The 14,391-nt window shown below is 42.7% G+C and overlaps 1 protein-coding gene across 2 annotated transcripts in view; it reads left to right on the forward strand.

Moving 5' to 3' along the window:
* The window catches only part of med13a (mediator complex subunit 13a), a 191,958-nt gene that overhangs the window by 153,286 nt on the left and 24,281 nt on the right, over window positions 1–14,391 (forward strand). For both annotated transcript variants that reach the window (XM_078548226.1, XM_078548227.1), the window contains exons 21-22: window positions 482–908; window positions 4,995–5,214. In XM_078548226.1, the coding sequence (XP_078404352.1) occupies window positions 482–908; window positions 4,995–5,214 (647 nt within the window). The remainder of the gene's footprint in view (window positions 1–481; window positions 909–4,994; window positions 5,215–14,391) is intronic.

Raw genomic sequence — 14,391 nt, forward strand, 5'->3', positions numbered from 1 at the left:
TACTTATATTGTGGATTGTACAAGCATTTTTCTTCAAATTAGGATACATTTCCTGAAACATTTTATTAGTGACAGTTGCCAGTGGCTGCACACCATTATGCAATGTTGTTCAAAAAGAAGGCTCTTGGATGCTTGGCTTCACTCTCCCATTTACTTGCATGTGCTGCTTATTCAGTCTTAGGTTATGCAAACGTCGGATAGACACCATGAATAGAAACAAAAATTGCTGGCAATACACAGTGCTTTTATCGGCTTTTGCAAAAAAAATTTAACATTTCAGATTGAGAACCTTGGTCACGACTATCAAAAAGTCTCGACTTGAAAAATTTTAAAAATTTCCCCCTTTTTTAGATGCCTGCATTGATGTGCTGTGTTTCCAGCAATTTTTTTTTACCTGAGAAAAAGAATTCCTTTGATAAATGCCTGAGAAATTTGAAGTTGATGTAATATATTTAAAAAAATATGTTTCCTCTCATTTCAGGCCCATACCTTGCTGGTCAAACATTGGACAGTTCTTTGTTGTCGCAGCCTAACCTCGTTTCCTCTTGCAGTCGATCCAGTACATCACAAACTCCAGTACAGGTTCCTGCTGGGGGTTCATCTACCACATCCTCCACCTCTGCTCCTGTACCAGCCAATACTTTAGCAAACACTGCCATAACAGCTACTGTTGTCAGTAGTACTTCATCGAATGTGCCCACAGCACCTGTAAACGTGGCCAGTGCATTGTCTACAGTAAAACAGTCTTCCTCCTTTCCTCCATTTACACATTTGAATAATTCCTCTAGTACTGTGACTATGCAGGGTTCAGCCTCCCAGAGTGGGCAGCTAGTGCAGCAGAATAATGGGACATCTGGTGATTCAACAGCGGGTGGAGCAGTGCAACAGCACCAGGAGCCTCCAGAGAGGTGAGAAGATGTATTTTGTACATTGGTAAAAATATCTCCCTACACAATTGCAATCCATTTCCTGTTTTAATTGTTAGGGATGTCAAAGGGATGTTATTTGTTGTAACTCATTTGTTATTATTTGTGGATGCAAACCAGGTCATAAAGAACTTGGTTTCCTCCTTGACCTATGTATAGAATGGTTAAATGCTTTCAGGTTTTTTAAATACGAATTATAGATATTGTCACACAGTTCACTGTTGTTTCAGGATTGACATCTGGCAATCAGTTAAGAGGGACAGGAGGAGGCCATTCAGCCCCTCGAGCCTGTTCTGCCATTCAATGAGATCACGGCTGATCTGCATCCTAACTCCATCTATCCACGTTGGCCTATGTCCGTTTGTTAGCAAAAATCTAGTGATCTCGGATTTAAAATTATTTATTGAGCTAGTATAAGAAATATTTCCTAACTTTTGAATGGCCTGGCTCTGATTTTAAGGTTATGTCCCCATACCTTACACTCCACTGGTAGAAAACTTGTTCTGTGTTTTCCTTATTAGTTCCTTTCAAAATACAGAAACTTGAATACAATCACCTATTAACCTTCTAAGTTTCAAAGGGTACAAGCCTAGTTTATGAAATCTCTACTAATTTAATCTTTGGCACTCTGGCAACCCTCTAGTGAATCTCCCTGCACTCCTTCCAAGGCCAGTATATCCTTTCTAAGGCGTGGTGCCCAGAACTGTAAAATACTCCGAATGTTGTCCCAATCGGGCTTTGTCATAGTCATTTATGGCATAAGAGGCTGCTATTTGACCTATGTTGGATCTCTGCTGAGCACTCTAGTCGGTCCCGCTCCCCTGCTTGATGCCCATAGCCTTGCAGGTTCATTTCCTTCAAATGCCTATCAATTTTCTTTAGAAATCATTGATTGTTTCTGCTTCCACAGGCTTTGTGGGCAGAGTGTTCCAGGTCATTATCACTTGCTGCATTTTTAAAAAAAAAGTTCTTCCTTACATTTCTCCTGCATACGGACATTCAAACATACTAATTAGGAATAGGAGTAGGCCATTCAACCCCTCAAGCCAGATCTGCCATTTGATAAGATCATGGCTGATCTGATTGTCAGCCTTTAAAATATTCAATGGCTCAACCTCAGCTGCTGTATGGGGAAGTGAATTCCACATACTAATGACCCTCTGAGAGAAAAAAATTCTTCTCATCTTTGCCTTAAATGGGAGACCTCTTATTTTTAAGCCATGTTCCCTCGATCTAATCTCTCCCACAAAGGGAGACAACATCCTTTCAGCCTCCACCCTGTCAAGTCCCCTCAAGATCTTGTATGTTTCAATAAGATGACCTCTCATTCTTCAAAACTTACAGGCCCAACCTATTCAATTCCAATAGATACAGGCCCAACCTATTAAACCTTTCCTCGTAAGGAATCATTCGATAGACCTTTTCTACACTGCTAATGCAATTATATCCTTTAAGTATGGAGACCAAAACTGTACAAATATTCCATGTGTCGTCTCACCAACGCCCTGTACAACTGTAGCAAAACTTCCCTATTTTTATATTTCATTCCCCTTGCAATAAATGCCGACGTCCCATTTGCTTTCCTAATCACTTGCTGTATCTGCGTACTAACTTTGTGATTCATGTACCAAGACACCAAGATCCGTCTGTACTGCAGAGTTCTTCAATCTCTCTCCATTTAAATAATATGCTGCTTTCCTGTTCTTCCTGCCAAAATGGACTTGTTCACATCATCCCACATTTATACTCCATATGCCAAATTTTTTGCTCACTCACTTAGCCTGTCTATATCACTTTGCAGGCTCCTTTATACCTTCTCACAATCTACCTGAGGTTCCAGCACAACCTCCCTGCTCTGATATTCTGTGGCTCTGCCAAAAAAGGCAAGTGTCCCATATACCGCCTTAACTACCTTATCTACCTGTCCCCCTACCTTAAGGGACCAGTGGATAGCAAGGTCCCTCTGATCCTCGGTACTTCCTGGGGTCCTACCGTTCGTTGTGTATTCCCGTGCCTTATTTGTCCTGCCCAAGTGCATCACCTCACACTGATCCGGATTAAATTCCATTTGCCGCTGATCAGCCTGTCTGACCAGCCCGTCTATATCCTCCTGTAATCTAAGGCTATCCTCCTCACTATTTACCGCCCCACTAATTTTCGTGTCATCCGTGAACTTACTGATCAACCCTCCTACATTCAAGTCTAAATTGTTTATATATACCACAAACAGCATGGGACCCAACACCAATCCCTGTGGAACCCTCCTGGACACAGGCACCCAGTCACAAAAGCACCCCTTGACCATCACCCTCTGCTTCCTGCCACTCAGCTAATTCTGGATCCAATTAGCCAAATTGCCTTGGACCCCATGGGCTCTTACCTTTGTTATCAGTCTCCCATGTGGGACCTTATCAAAAGCCTTACTAAAGTCCAAGTAGACTACATCAAATGCACCTCCCTCATCTACACACCTGGTCACCTCTTCAAAAAATTCAATCAAATTGGTCAGACATGACCCCTTAACAAAACCATGCTGACTGTCCTTGATTAATCCCTGTCTCTCCAAGTGTAGATTAATTCTGTCCCTCAGAATTGCTTCCAATAGTTTCCAGACCACTGAGGTTAGACTGACTGGCCTGTAGTTCCCTGGTTTGTGCCTGAAAGGACGGTAGAGGCAGATACCCTCATAACATTTAAGAAGTATTTGTATATGCACTTGCGATGCCTTGGCATACAAGACAATGGGCATAGTGCTGGAAAATGGGATTAGAATAGTTAGGTACTTGTTTGACCAGCGCAGACTCGATGGGCTGAAGGGCCTTTTTCTGTGCTGTAGACCTCTAGGACTCTGACTATGTCTCTACTCTTCTACCTATCTTTGTGTCATCAAATTTAGTAATCATATATTCTGACCCTTCATCTGTCATTGAAATAGATTGTAAGTAGTTGAGATCCCTGCACTGATCCCTGTGGTATTCGACTAGTTAAAGCTTGCCCACCTGAAAATGACTCATTTATCCCTACTCTCTGCTTCCTGTTAGCTAACCAATCCTCTATCCATGCTAATACGTTACCCCCTAAATCATGAGCTCCTATTTTGTGTTAGTGACCTTTTGATGTGGAACCTTATCAGATGCCTTTTGGAATTCCAAGTGTACCACATCTACAGGTTCCCCTTGTTACTTCCTCAGAGAACCCCAATAAACTAGTCAAACATGATTTCCCTTTCACCAAGCTATTGGCCCATGCCCACTATTAGCTGGATTGAGACTCCCCAAACTCGTATGCCTTGGGACCTTTCCAATCTGTTACCTTCAGAAGATTTACATCCCCACATTATGAACTGGATTTGAATTCAGGTCCTTGAAGTGGAAGACATTGACAAACGCCGTACCTCCTGGTTTCCATAAAAGATTTTCATTGTATTATTGATGAAACAATTTGGGTAATTATGCTCAAATAGTTATATAGACTTGAAACGTTAACGCTGTTTCTCTTCTCACAAACATTCACTCTCTCCACCACCGATGCACAGTAGCAGCAGTGTGTACCATCTACAAGATGCACTGCAGGAATTCACCAAGGCTCCTTCTACAGCACCGTCCAAACCCATGATCACTACCATCCAGAAGGACAAGGGCAGTAGAAGGATGGGAACACCTCCACCTGGAAGTTCCCCTCCAAGCCACTCACTATCCTGACTTGGAAATATATCGCTGTTCCTTCCCTGTTGCTGGGTCAAAATCCTGGAATTCCCTTCTTAACAGCACCGTGGGTGTATCTACACCACATGGATTGCAGCGGTTCAAGAAGGCAGCTCACCACCACCACCACCTCAAGGGCAACTAGGGATGGGCAATAAATGCTGACCCAGCCAACGAAGCACACATCCCATGAATGAATTTTTAAAAAAGATATTGCCAGACCTGAGATTTTCCAGCATTTTCTGTTTTTTATTTTGGATTTCCAGCGTCCACAGTATTTGCTTTAATTGGGCAATTATGTGCCATCTTTATTGTGCTTGGGTGTGTGCTGATTTGATTTTTGTACTTTATATTTACATCGTAGCACCATGGAAAGGGATAAAATTGGGGTCCCGACAGAGGGGGAGTCTCATGCCATCAATTACCCACCATCCATCGTTGTGTACATTGTGGATCCTTTTACTTACAATTCGGAGGATGAAAGGTCGTCGTCTTCAAATGTTTGGACACTTGGACTATTGCGCTGCTACCTGGAGATGATTCATTTTTTACCACAGAACATTAAGAATGCCATATCTGTGCAGGTGAGTCTGTTCTTTTAAATGTAGAATGGCCAAAGAAATGATTGTAGAAGAGGTAATGTACTGCATTTTATAGCATATGCTCCCTCTCTACTGGTACAAATTGCCTTCAGCATTCAGAGAAATAGCTCTTATTCCACTTCTAAGAACTGCATGTGGTGTAATTTCACTTGAAACCAAGCCAACCATTGTTTAGAACCCATATAATGGATTTAACACTGCTTTGTTTCACCACACTGTACAAAGTGGTAAGAATGGATTTATACAGCAGTGACTTCTCAGTGCTAGTGAGGTTATAAAGGGGGATCTGTTGAGCACAGGTATAGTGTTGCCTTACAGCAAGGTAAAGTTTGGAGGGCCACATCACCTCATTTGCTCTTATGTTCCCATCCAGTGGATTGTTACAAAACAGAATTATCAGAGGTTTATGGACATACCAACCTCACCTTTCACAATCCGAATGCATGGTATTAGGAGAAACTTAGAAATCCTTTTTTCAAACCACATTTGCCATTGTCCTCTTACCTTTTTTTCATCATTGTGTTAATTCTGAGGCCCTTTAATGTTGTTCTAATGATCTCCCTGGCTGCTTGAATTCTTTTCCCCTTCATTCTACTGCTTAAGCTGTCCCATTGTATTTATCCTCTGGTAAACAATGCCTTGGAGAATGCCATCATAATACTGTCACTGGGTATTCTTTTAGCTATTAAAATTACTCTAATAACTATCCATTTTGCTTCCTTACTTGAGAAAGGATATAACAGCATTAGAAGCAGTTCAGAGAAGGTTCACTCAACTTATTCCTGGGATGAAGGGGTTATCTTATGAGGAAAGGTTGGGCCTGTATCCATTGGAGTTTAGAAGAATGAGAGGTGATGTTGAAACACAAGATCCTGAAGGAACTTGACAGGTGGATGTTTTCCCTTGTGGGAGAGACTAGAACTAGGGGACACTTTAAAAATAAGGTGTCTCCCATTTAAGACAAGAGATGAGCATTTTTTTTTAAACAAGGGTTGTTGGTTTGTGGAATTCTTTTCCCCAGATAGCAGTGCAGGCTGGGTCATTGAATATCTTAAAAGACTGAGTTAGATTCTTGATTAACGAGTCAATCTAAGGTAATGGCGGGTAGACAGTAGAGTTGAGGCCACAATCGGATCAGCTATGATCTTATCAAATGGTGGAGCAGGCTTGAGGAGCCGAATGGCCTACTCCTAATTCAGGTGTTCCAATGTATGTTCGTATGTATTGCAATATTTGGAGCTGTTGAGTGATATCACAATTACTACAAAAGTCTCTTTTTGGTTAAGCAGGAAATGTTTGGAGTGAGCCACTTGTTTGATAAGTGTTTTCTCAGCTTGTGCTGTGTTTGTTTTGATCTCTGTAGTCTTTGCGGCACAGGATCTGAAGAAAATAATGGATGTGTTTGTATTTGTAACTGAACTGTTCCTGTTCCAGTACCATCTGGCCTGAGGACAAGAGTGGCTGATTCTTGTTAGTTCAGATGCTTAATGTTTGATCAGAACTCTATGATTTTGTGGAGTTTCAGTTAAATACTAACATCAATTATCATCACTTGAGTGGATCCTTTATTTTGGGTGGGGGTTTGGTGAAGCAGGAGGACGTAAATGGGAGCATTGTGTTAGTGTGCTTCAATAATGCTGCATGGCTGTGGCTTATAGCATAAGAAAATGCCCCAAAACACATTGATAGACCCAGTAAATCAATTAGCAGAGCACCATTTAAAGAAGTTGTGCTTTCTTAGATGGAGAAAGGGCAGGTCCATTTGTGCTGTTCTTAACTCCTAGTGGCTAATTTAGGAATAACAGGCCAAAGTGTTGCTCCTTTAGGTTAGAAGACACTATAGTATGTTGTGACTGAGCAATAACAGTCTAAATGCACAGGAAAATAGTATTCATCATTCACAAGGTCACTTAAAGTAATGAAAATTTTTCATATTATATGGCTGAGACGTTCATCTGATCTTGAGTTTTCCATATTCGGTGCATTACATTGAGTTGCTCAATTGGATGTTAACATGGGGCAACTTCAAATTGGATTGTTTTAAAGTGCCATTTGGTTGTCAGAATTCCAAAATGCAAGAGTAAACCATTCAGTGAGATCTTGACCATTTTGACTGCCTTGGCTCTTTATCTTTTAACACCCTTTAAATAGAAAACTTCTGTTTATCTCAGATTGTAAATTGGCCATTGAACTGCAGCCGCTTCTATTTTTTCTTTCTGGGCGTTCCATATTTTTACCTTTCTTTACATGAAGTGCTTCATAACTTTGCTCCTGAATGGCCTGGCTCTGATTTTAAGGTTATGTCTCTTTGTCCTAAACACCCCCACCAGCAGAAGTTTCCCTATCTACTCTATCAATTGCTTTTAAAAGATCTCAATCATTTCATAGAAACATAGAAACTAGGAGCAGGAGTAGGCCATTCGGCCCTTCGAGCCTGCTGCACCATTCATTATGATCATGGCTGATCATCCAGCTCAATAGCCTGCTCCCGCTTTTTCCCCATACCCTTTGATCCCTTTCACCCCAAGAGCTATATCTAACTCCGTCTTGAAAGCATACAATGTTTTGGTCTCAACTACTTTCTGTGGTAACAAGTTCCACGGGCTTACCACTCTGTGTAAATAAATTTCTCCTCATCTCAGTCCTAAATAGTCTACCCCATATCCTCAGACCGTGACCCGTGGTTCTGGACTCCCCCACCATCGGGAACATCCTTCCTGCATCTACCCTGTCCAGCCCTGTTAGAATTTTATAGGTTTCAACGAGATATCCCCTCATTCTTCTGAACTCCAGGAATCGGTCTGGTAAACCTTCGCTTTGCTGCATTCCCTCTATAGCAAGAACATCCTTCCTCAGATAAGGAGACCAAAACTGCACACAATATTCCAGGTGTGGTCTCACCGAGGCCCTGTACAATTGCAGTAAGACATCCCTGTTCCTGTACTCGAATCCTCCGGCTATGAAGGCCAACATTTGCCTTCTTTACCACCTGCTGCACCTGCATGCTTTCCTTCAGCAACTGGTGTACAAGGACACCCAGGTCTCGTTGCACATTCCCCTCCATCAATTTATAGCCATTCAAATAATAATCTGCCTTCCTGTTTTTGCTACCAAAATGGATAACCTCATATTTAGCCACATTATACTGCATCTGCCATGCATTTACCAACTCAGCTTGTCCAAATCACCCTGAAGCATCTCTGCATCCTCCTCACAGCTCACCCTCCCACCCAGCTTTGTGTCATCTGCAAATTTGGAGATATTACATTTAATTCCCTCATCTAAATCATTAATATATATTGTGAATAGCTGGGGTCCCAGCACCGATCCCTGAGGTACCCCACTAGTCACTGCCTGTCATTCGGAAAAAGACCCGTTTGTTCCTACTCTATTTCCTGTCTGCTAACCAGTTTTCTATCCATCTCAATACACTACCTCCAATCCCATGCGCTTTTAATTTTACACGCCAGTCTCTCATGTGGGACTTTGTCGAAAGCCTTCTGAAAGTCCAAATAAACCAAATCCACTGGCTCCCCCTCATCAACTCTACTAGTTACATACTCGAAGAAATTCCAGTTGATTTGTCAAGCATGATTTCCCTTTCGTAAATCCATGCTGACTCTGTCCGATTCTGCCACTGTTTTCCACGTGCTCAGCTATTAAATCTTTTATAATGGGCTCTAGAATTTTCCCCACTATCGACGTCAGGCTGACTGGTCTATAATTCCCTGTTTTCTCTCTGTCTCCCATTTTAAATAGTGGGGTTACATTAGCTACCCTCCAATCTGTAGGAACTGTTCCAGAGTTTATAGAATCTCGGAAGATGACTACCAATGCATCCGCTATTTCTAGGGCCACTTCCTTAAGTACTCTGGGATGTAGATTATCAGGCCCCGAGGATTTCTTGGCCTTCAATCCCATCAATTTCCCCAACACCGTTTCCCAACTAATACTGACTTCTTTCAGTTCCTCCCTCTCACTAAACCCTATGTTCCCCAACATTTCTGGTATGTTGTTAGTGTCCTCCTTTGTGAAGACAGAACCAAAGTATGTATTTAGTTGGTCAGCCATTTCTTTGTTCCCCATTATAAATTCCCCTGTTTCTGACTGTAAGGGACCTACATTTGTCTTCACCAATCTTTTTCTCTTCACATACCTGTAGAAAATTTTACAGTCAGTTTTTATGTTCCCTGCAAGCTTACCCTCGTACTCTATTTTCCCCTTCTTAATCAATCCCTTGGTCCTCCTTTGCTGAATTCTAAAGTGTTCCAAATCCTCAGGTCTGTTTTTTGTGGCCAATTTGTATGCCTCTTCCTTGCATCTAATACTACCTCTAATTTCCCTTGTAAGCCATGGTTTGGCCACCTTTCCTGTTTTACTTTTGTGGCAGACAGGAATAAACAATTGTTGCAGTTCACCCATGTGCTCTTTGAATGTTTGCCATTGCCTATCCACCGTTATCCCTTTAAGTAAGGTTTCCCAATCCATCATAGCCAACTCGCACCTCATACCATTGTAGTTTCCTTTATTAAGATTCAGGACCCAAGTCTTAGAATCAACTACGTCACTCTCCATCTTGATGAAGAATTCTATCATATTATGGTCGCTCATCCCCAAGAGGCCTCGCACAACTAGATTGCCAATTATTCCTTTCTCATTACACAATACCCAGTCTAGGATGGCCTGTTCTCTAGTTGGTTTCTCAACGTATTGGTCCAGAAAACCATCCCGTATACACTCCAGGAATTCCTCCTCCCTGGTATTGTTACTAATTTGATTTGCCCAATCTATATGCATAATCACTCATAATTATAGATGTTCCTTTATTACATGCGTCTCTAATTTCCTGTTTAATGCCATTCCCAACATCACCACTACAGTCTGGGGGTCTATATACAATCCCCACTAACGTTTTTTGCCCCTTAGTGTTTCTCAACTCTAGCCATACAGATTCCACCGTCGGAGCTAATATCTTTCCTCACTATTGCGTTCATTTCCTCTTTAACCAGCAATGCATCTCCACCGCCTTTTCCTTTCTGTCTGTCCTTCCTAAATACTGAATACCCCTGGATGTTCATTTCCTATCCCTGGTTACCCTGCAGCCATGCCTCCGTAATCTCGACTATATCATACCTGTTTACATCTATTTTCGTGGTTAATTCATCCACTTTATTGCGAATGCTCCTTGCGTTAAGGCACAAAGCCTTAAGGCTTGTCTTTTTAACATTACTTGTCCTGTTCCCACTATTTTTCACTGAGGCCCTGTTTGATTCTTGCCCTTGATTTCTCTGACTACCACTTTTCTTATTCCGCTTTCTGTCTTTTGTTCTTGTCTTTGATTCCCCTTCCTCTGACTCCTTGCATAAGTCCCCATCCCCCGCCATTTTAGTTTAAACCCTCCCCAACCACTCTAGCAAATGTTCCCCCTAGGACATCGGCCCCGGTCCTGCCCAGGTGTAACCTGTCCAGTTTGTACTGGTCCCACCTCCCCCAGAACCGGTCCCAATGCCCCAGGAATCTGAAAACCTCCCCTTCACACCATCTCTTCAGCCACGTATTCATCCGATATATCCTGCTATTTCTACTCTGACTGGCACGTGGCACTGGTAGTAATCCTGAGATCACTACCTTTTGAGGTCCTACTTTTCAACTTGCTTCCTAACTCCCTATATTCTGCTTTTAGGACCTCATCCCTTTTTTTTACCTATGTCGTTTGTACCAATGTGTACCACGATCACTGGCTGTTCACCCTCCCCCTTCAGAATGTCCTCTAGCTGCTCTGAGACATCCTTGACCCTAGCACCAGGGAGGCAACATGCCATCCTGGAGTCTTGTTTACGGCCACAGAAACGCCTATCTATTCCCCTTACAATTGAATCCGCTATAACTATTGCATTCCCATACTTTTTTTACTCCTCCCCTGCCCAGCAGAGCCAACCGCGGTGCAATGAATTTGGCTGTTGCTGATTTCTCCTGAGAGGCCATTTCCCCCCAACAGTCTTCAGACTGGTATATCTGTTTTGCAGGGGAATAGCCACAGGAGATTCCTGCACTGCCTGCCTAGCCCTCTTGCTTTGCCCGGTAGTGACCCATTCCCTTCCTGCCTGTGGACTCTTAGCCTGCGGTGTGACCACCTCTCTATACATGCTATCCATGATACTCTTCGCCTCGCGGATGTTCCACAGTGTCCCCAGCCGCCGCTCCAGCTCCAAAACCTGGGCTTCCAGGAGTTGCAGCTGGAGACGCTTCCCGCACACATGCTGGCCCCAGGCACTGGAAATGCTCCTGGCTTCCCACACAGAGCTGGAGGAGCACACCACTGCTGGAGAGCTTTGAGCTCTCCTGCCATGACTTACCCCTTTAAATTAAATTAAACCTTTTGGAAGATATTTAATATCAATTACTCTCGGGCCCTTCTTCCCTGCTCCTCGTTGCTACAGAATATAGCCCCTACAAACGATGAACCACAAAATAAGACCTTAAAAACTATAAGCAATAAAAGTAGTAAATGCTTACCCGGCCGTACTCACGGTACTCAAAGGATCACCTTGTTCCCTCCTCACCAAACTCCCTCAGTCACCCCTGCTCTCCCAGCTTCTCTTCAACTCCCAACTCCTCCCGCGCTCCTCTTCAACTCCTGACTCCTCTTGCACTCCTTTTCAACTCCCGACTCCAGGGAATTTAAGACTGGTTTATGTAATCTCTCATAATCTGGATCCCTCTTAACATTCTAGTGAATATGTGCTGCACCAAGGCCTGTTTTTAATTTATAAGATATGGTGCTCAAAACGCTACATGGTACTCCAGATTCGTCTAACCAGGGCTTTGTATAGCTGTAGCAAACCGCCCCCCATATTATTGCCCTCTATAGTCCTAGAAGATAACATTCCATTAGCCTTTTTGATTATTTTAGCGTACAAGAGCAAAATACTGCAGTTGTTTGATATCCGAAATAAAAAACGGATAAGGCTGGAAAGACTCAGCCAGGAAGCACCTGTGGAAAGAGAAACACCAAGTTAATGGACAGAATTTTATGGTCTCCTGCTTGCAAGCTTGCAAGTGTCGGGGTGTGGGGGCGAGCATGTAAAATTGCCCGGGTGGCGTCCCTGCTACCCTGACACCCTCCCCAACCTGTCCGCAATTTTTAGTGAAGTGGGTGAGGACTAGGGCGACCAATTGAGGCCCTTAAGTGGCCAATTATTGAGCAGCTTCCCACCTGGCCTCAAATTTGAGGCTGATAGAGGGGATTTAGAGGCATGTGGAATCCTCACAGGTCACCTTGCTCGTTCTTCATGCAGGAAGAGGGTGGGGGCAAAGTTGCATTCCTTTAGGGACCCCTTTCCACATTGGTCACTCTCTACACTCCAAGGGCTGACCTCTGGGTGCTCCCTGCATCTCCATCAGCACTCACCTGGTCTTGGACTCTGGGGTTTTGAATTTGGAGACTGCTTGTAGTCCCAGTCCAGGCCACTGCTGCTGCAAATCAGATTGGCAGCACTCTGAGGTGGGACTTGCACCTAAGATGGGAGGCCCCATCTCCAGCCAGTTAAGGCTCTTTGGAGTGTTAAATGATAGTAGGGCTGCCATCCTGAAAATCCTGCCCAACATTTCAGGTCTATGACCTTCCATCAGAGCTCCATTTTAGTGATTTGTGTCCATTGACTCCTAAATTGCTTTCAAGTTCTACTGTTCCTAGTTTTTCACCACTTGGACCTATCATTTTTTGGTACTAAATGGATAACTTCACTTTAACGTGCTGTAAATTGCTTGAACCTTAATTTGGATCCCTGACAGGATAAGAAGTTGGCAGACAGTAGTTTCAGTGTAACAAATAAAGCGGATTTATTAAGTAATAAAGCAACACTTAACCAGGCAATATGAGTCACAGAGACCTTGACACTCTGAAGTAGCTCGGATACCGGCCGATGCTAGGTCTGGTCTGACTACTTTTTTCTTTCTTCTGTTTCTTCTGTGACCTGTACGGCTGCATGCTGAACCCTTTCAGAGAGTCCTTTTATCCCTTTCTAGCTCTGGTATCCAGGATTTCCCCTCCTATATTTTGTAAAGATAATTGACTCGCACCATTCCTAGCACAATTAATATGATCAATACACCATTCACAGTTACATCAATAGATGATTGATACACAATTATAGCTACATCCTGAACTACGGTTAACAAAGCCTAAGGCATGCAGATGATTTGGAGTCTAAATTGTTCTTTGGTCTCACAATTACAATCAGTGTAATAATACAGTAAAAAATATGCAAACAGCCTAGTCATTTCTAAATGTTTTTTTTTCTGTTTCTTACTGTTAAACTGTGTATTTTACAGGTAGACTTTTAATATTTTAAATTGTCCTAATTTTCATTTAATCATTCTGAATTGTTCTACCACCTTATCCTTGATCTCTATAAATGTCTCATTTCATGCAAAATGTTATCCCTAATAATCGTGTGACATCCTTTATTTACGACTAACCTAATCATTACAAACAGCTCTTCACACACCAGTTAACTCTTATGCATTTATAAAGTACAGTACCTAAAATTCATAGCATGTACATGTAAACCCATATATTTTACATCACTTGCCTATGCTGAAACCCATGTAACAATTTTGGCTATTCACTTAATCAATCAATGCCTCTATGGCTCAGATCTTCCGTTCTTAGGAGGGTTGCACCCCAGGGAGGACCCCCCAAACCACCACCCCTGAATGCATGGGAATGGCCCAGGAAATTTCAACTTCTGTTGGGCAATTACTTTGCGCCTGTAACTGTCTGAAATTCTGATATAAATTGGAGACTTTGGATGGTTCCGACTCTTAAATTGTCATCCAGGAAAAGTTAGAAGGATTAAAACCACTTCTAAGTCATGGGTAACTATGATACAAACACCCCCTCCCTCACCAAGACCCCAGCTACCTTACATGCTTACCTATTCTCTGTCAAAGTGGCTGGGACCTTTTTAAAGTTACTGGTTTACGGCAGCTGGTGCTGTGAAAAGGAGGCAGCACAGAACTCCAGGAGCGGTTGTGCTGCTCATTTTTCAACTGGTCCAGGTACTAAGATAAGTAAAAAGGAGTGGAGTGGCAATCAGATGGTGATTAGCACTCCATGGAAGATTCAGCCCTATGTAATTCTATGCGTCTGTCTAC

This window comes from Cetorhinus maximus, chromosome 9 (assembly GCF_964194155.1).
Source record: "Cetorhinus maximus chromosome 9, sCetMax3.hap1.1, whole genome shotgun sequence".
Taxonomy (NCBI): domain Eukaryota; kingdom Metazoa; phylum Chordata; class Chondrichthyes; order Lamniformes; family Cetorhinidae; genus Cetorhinus; species Cetorhinus maximus.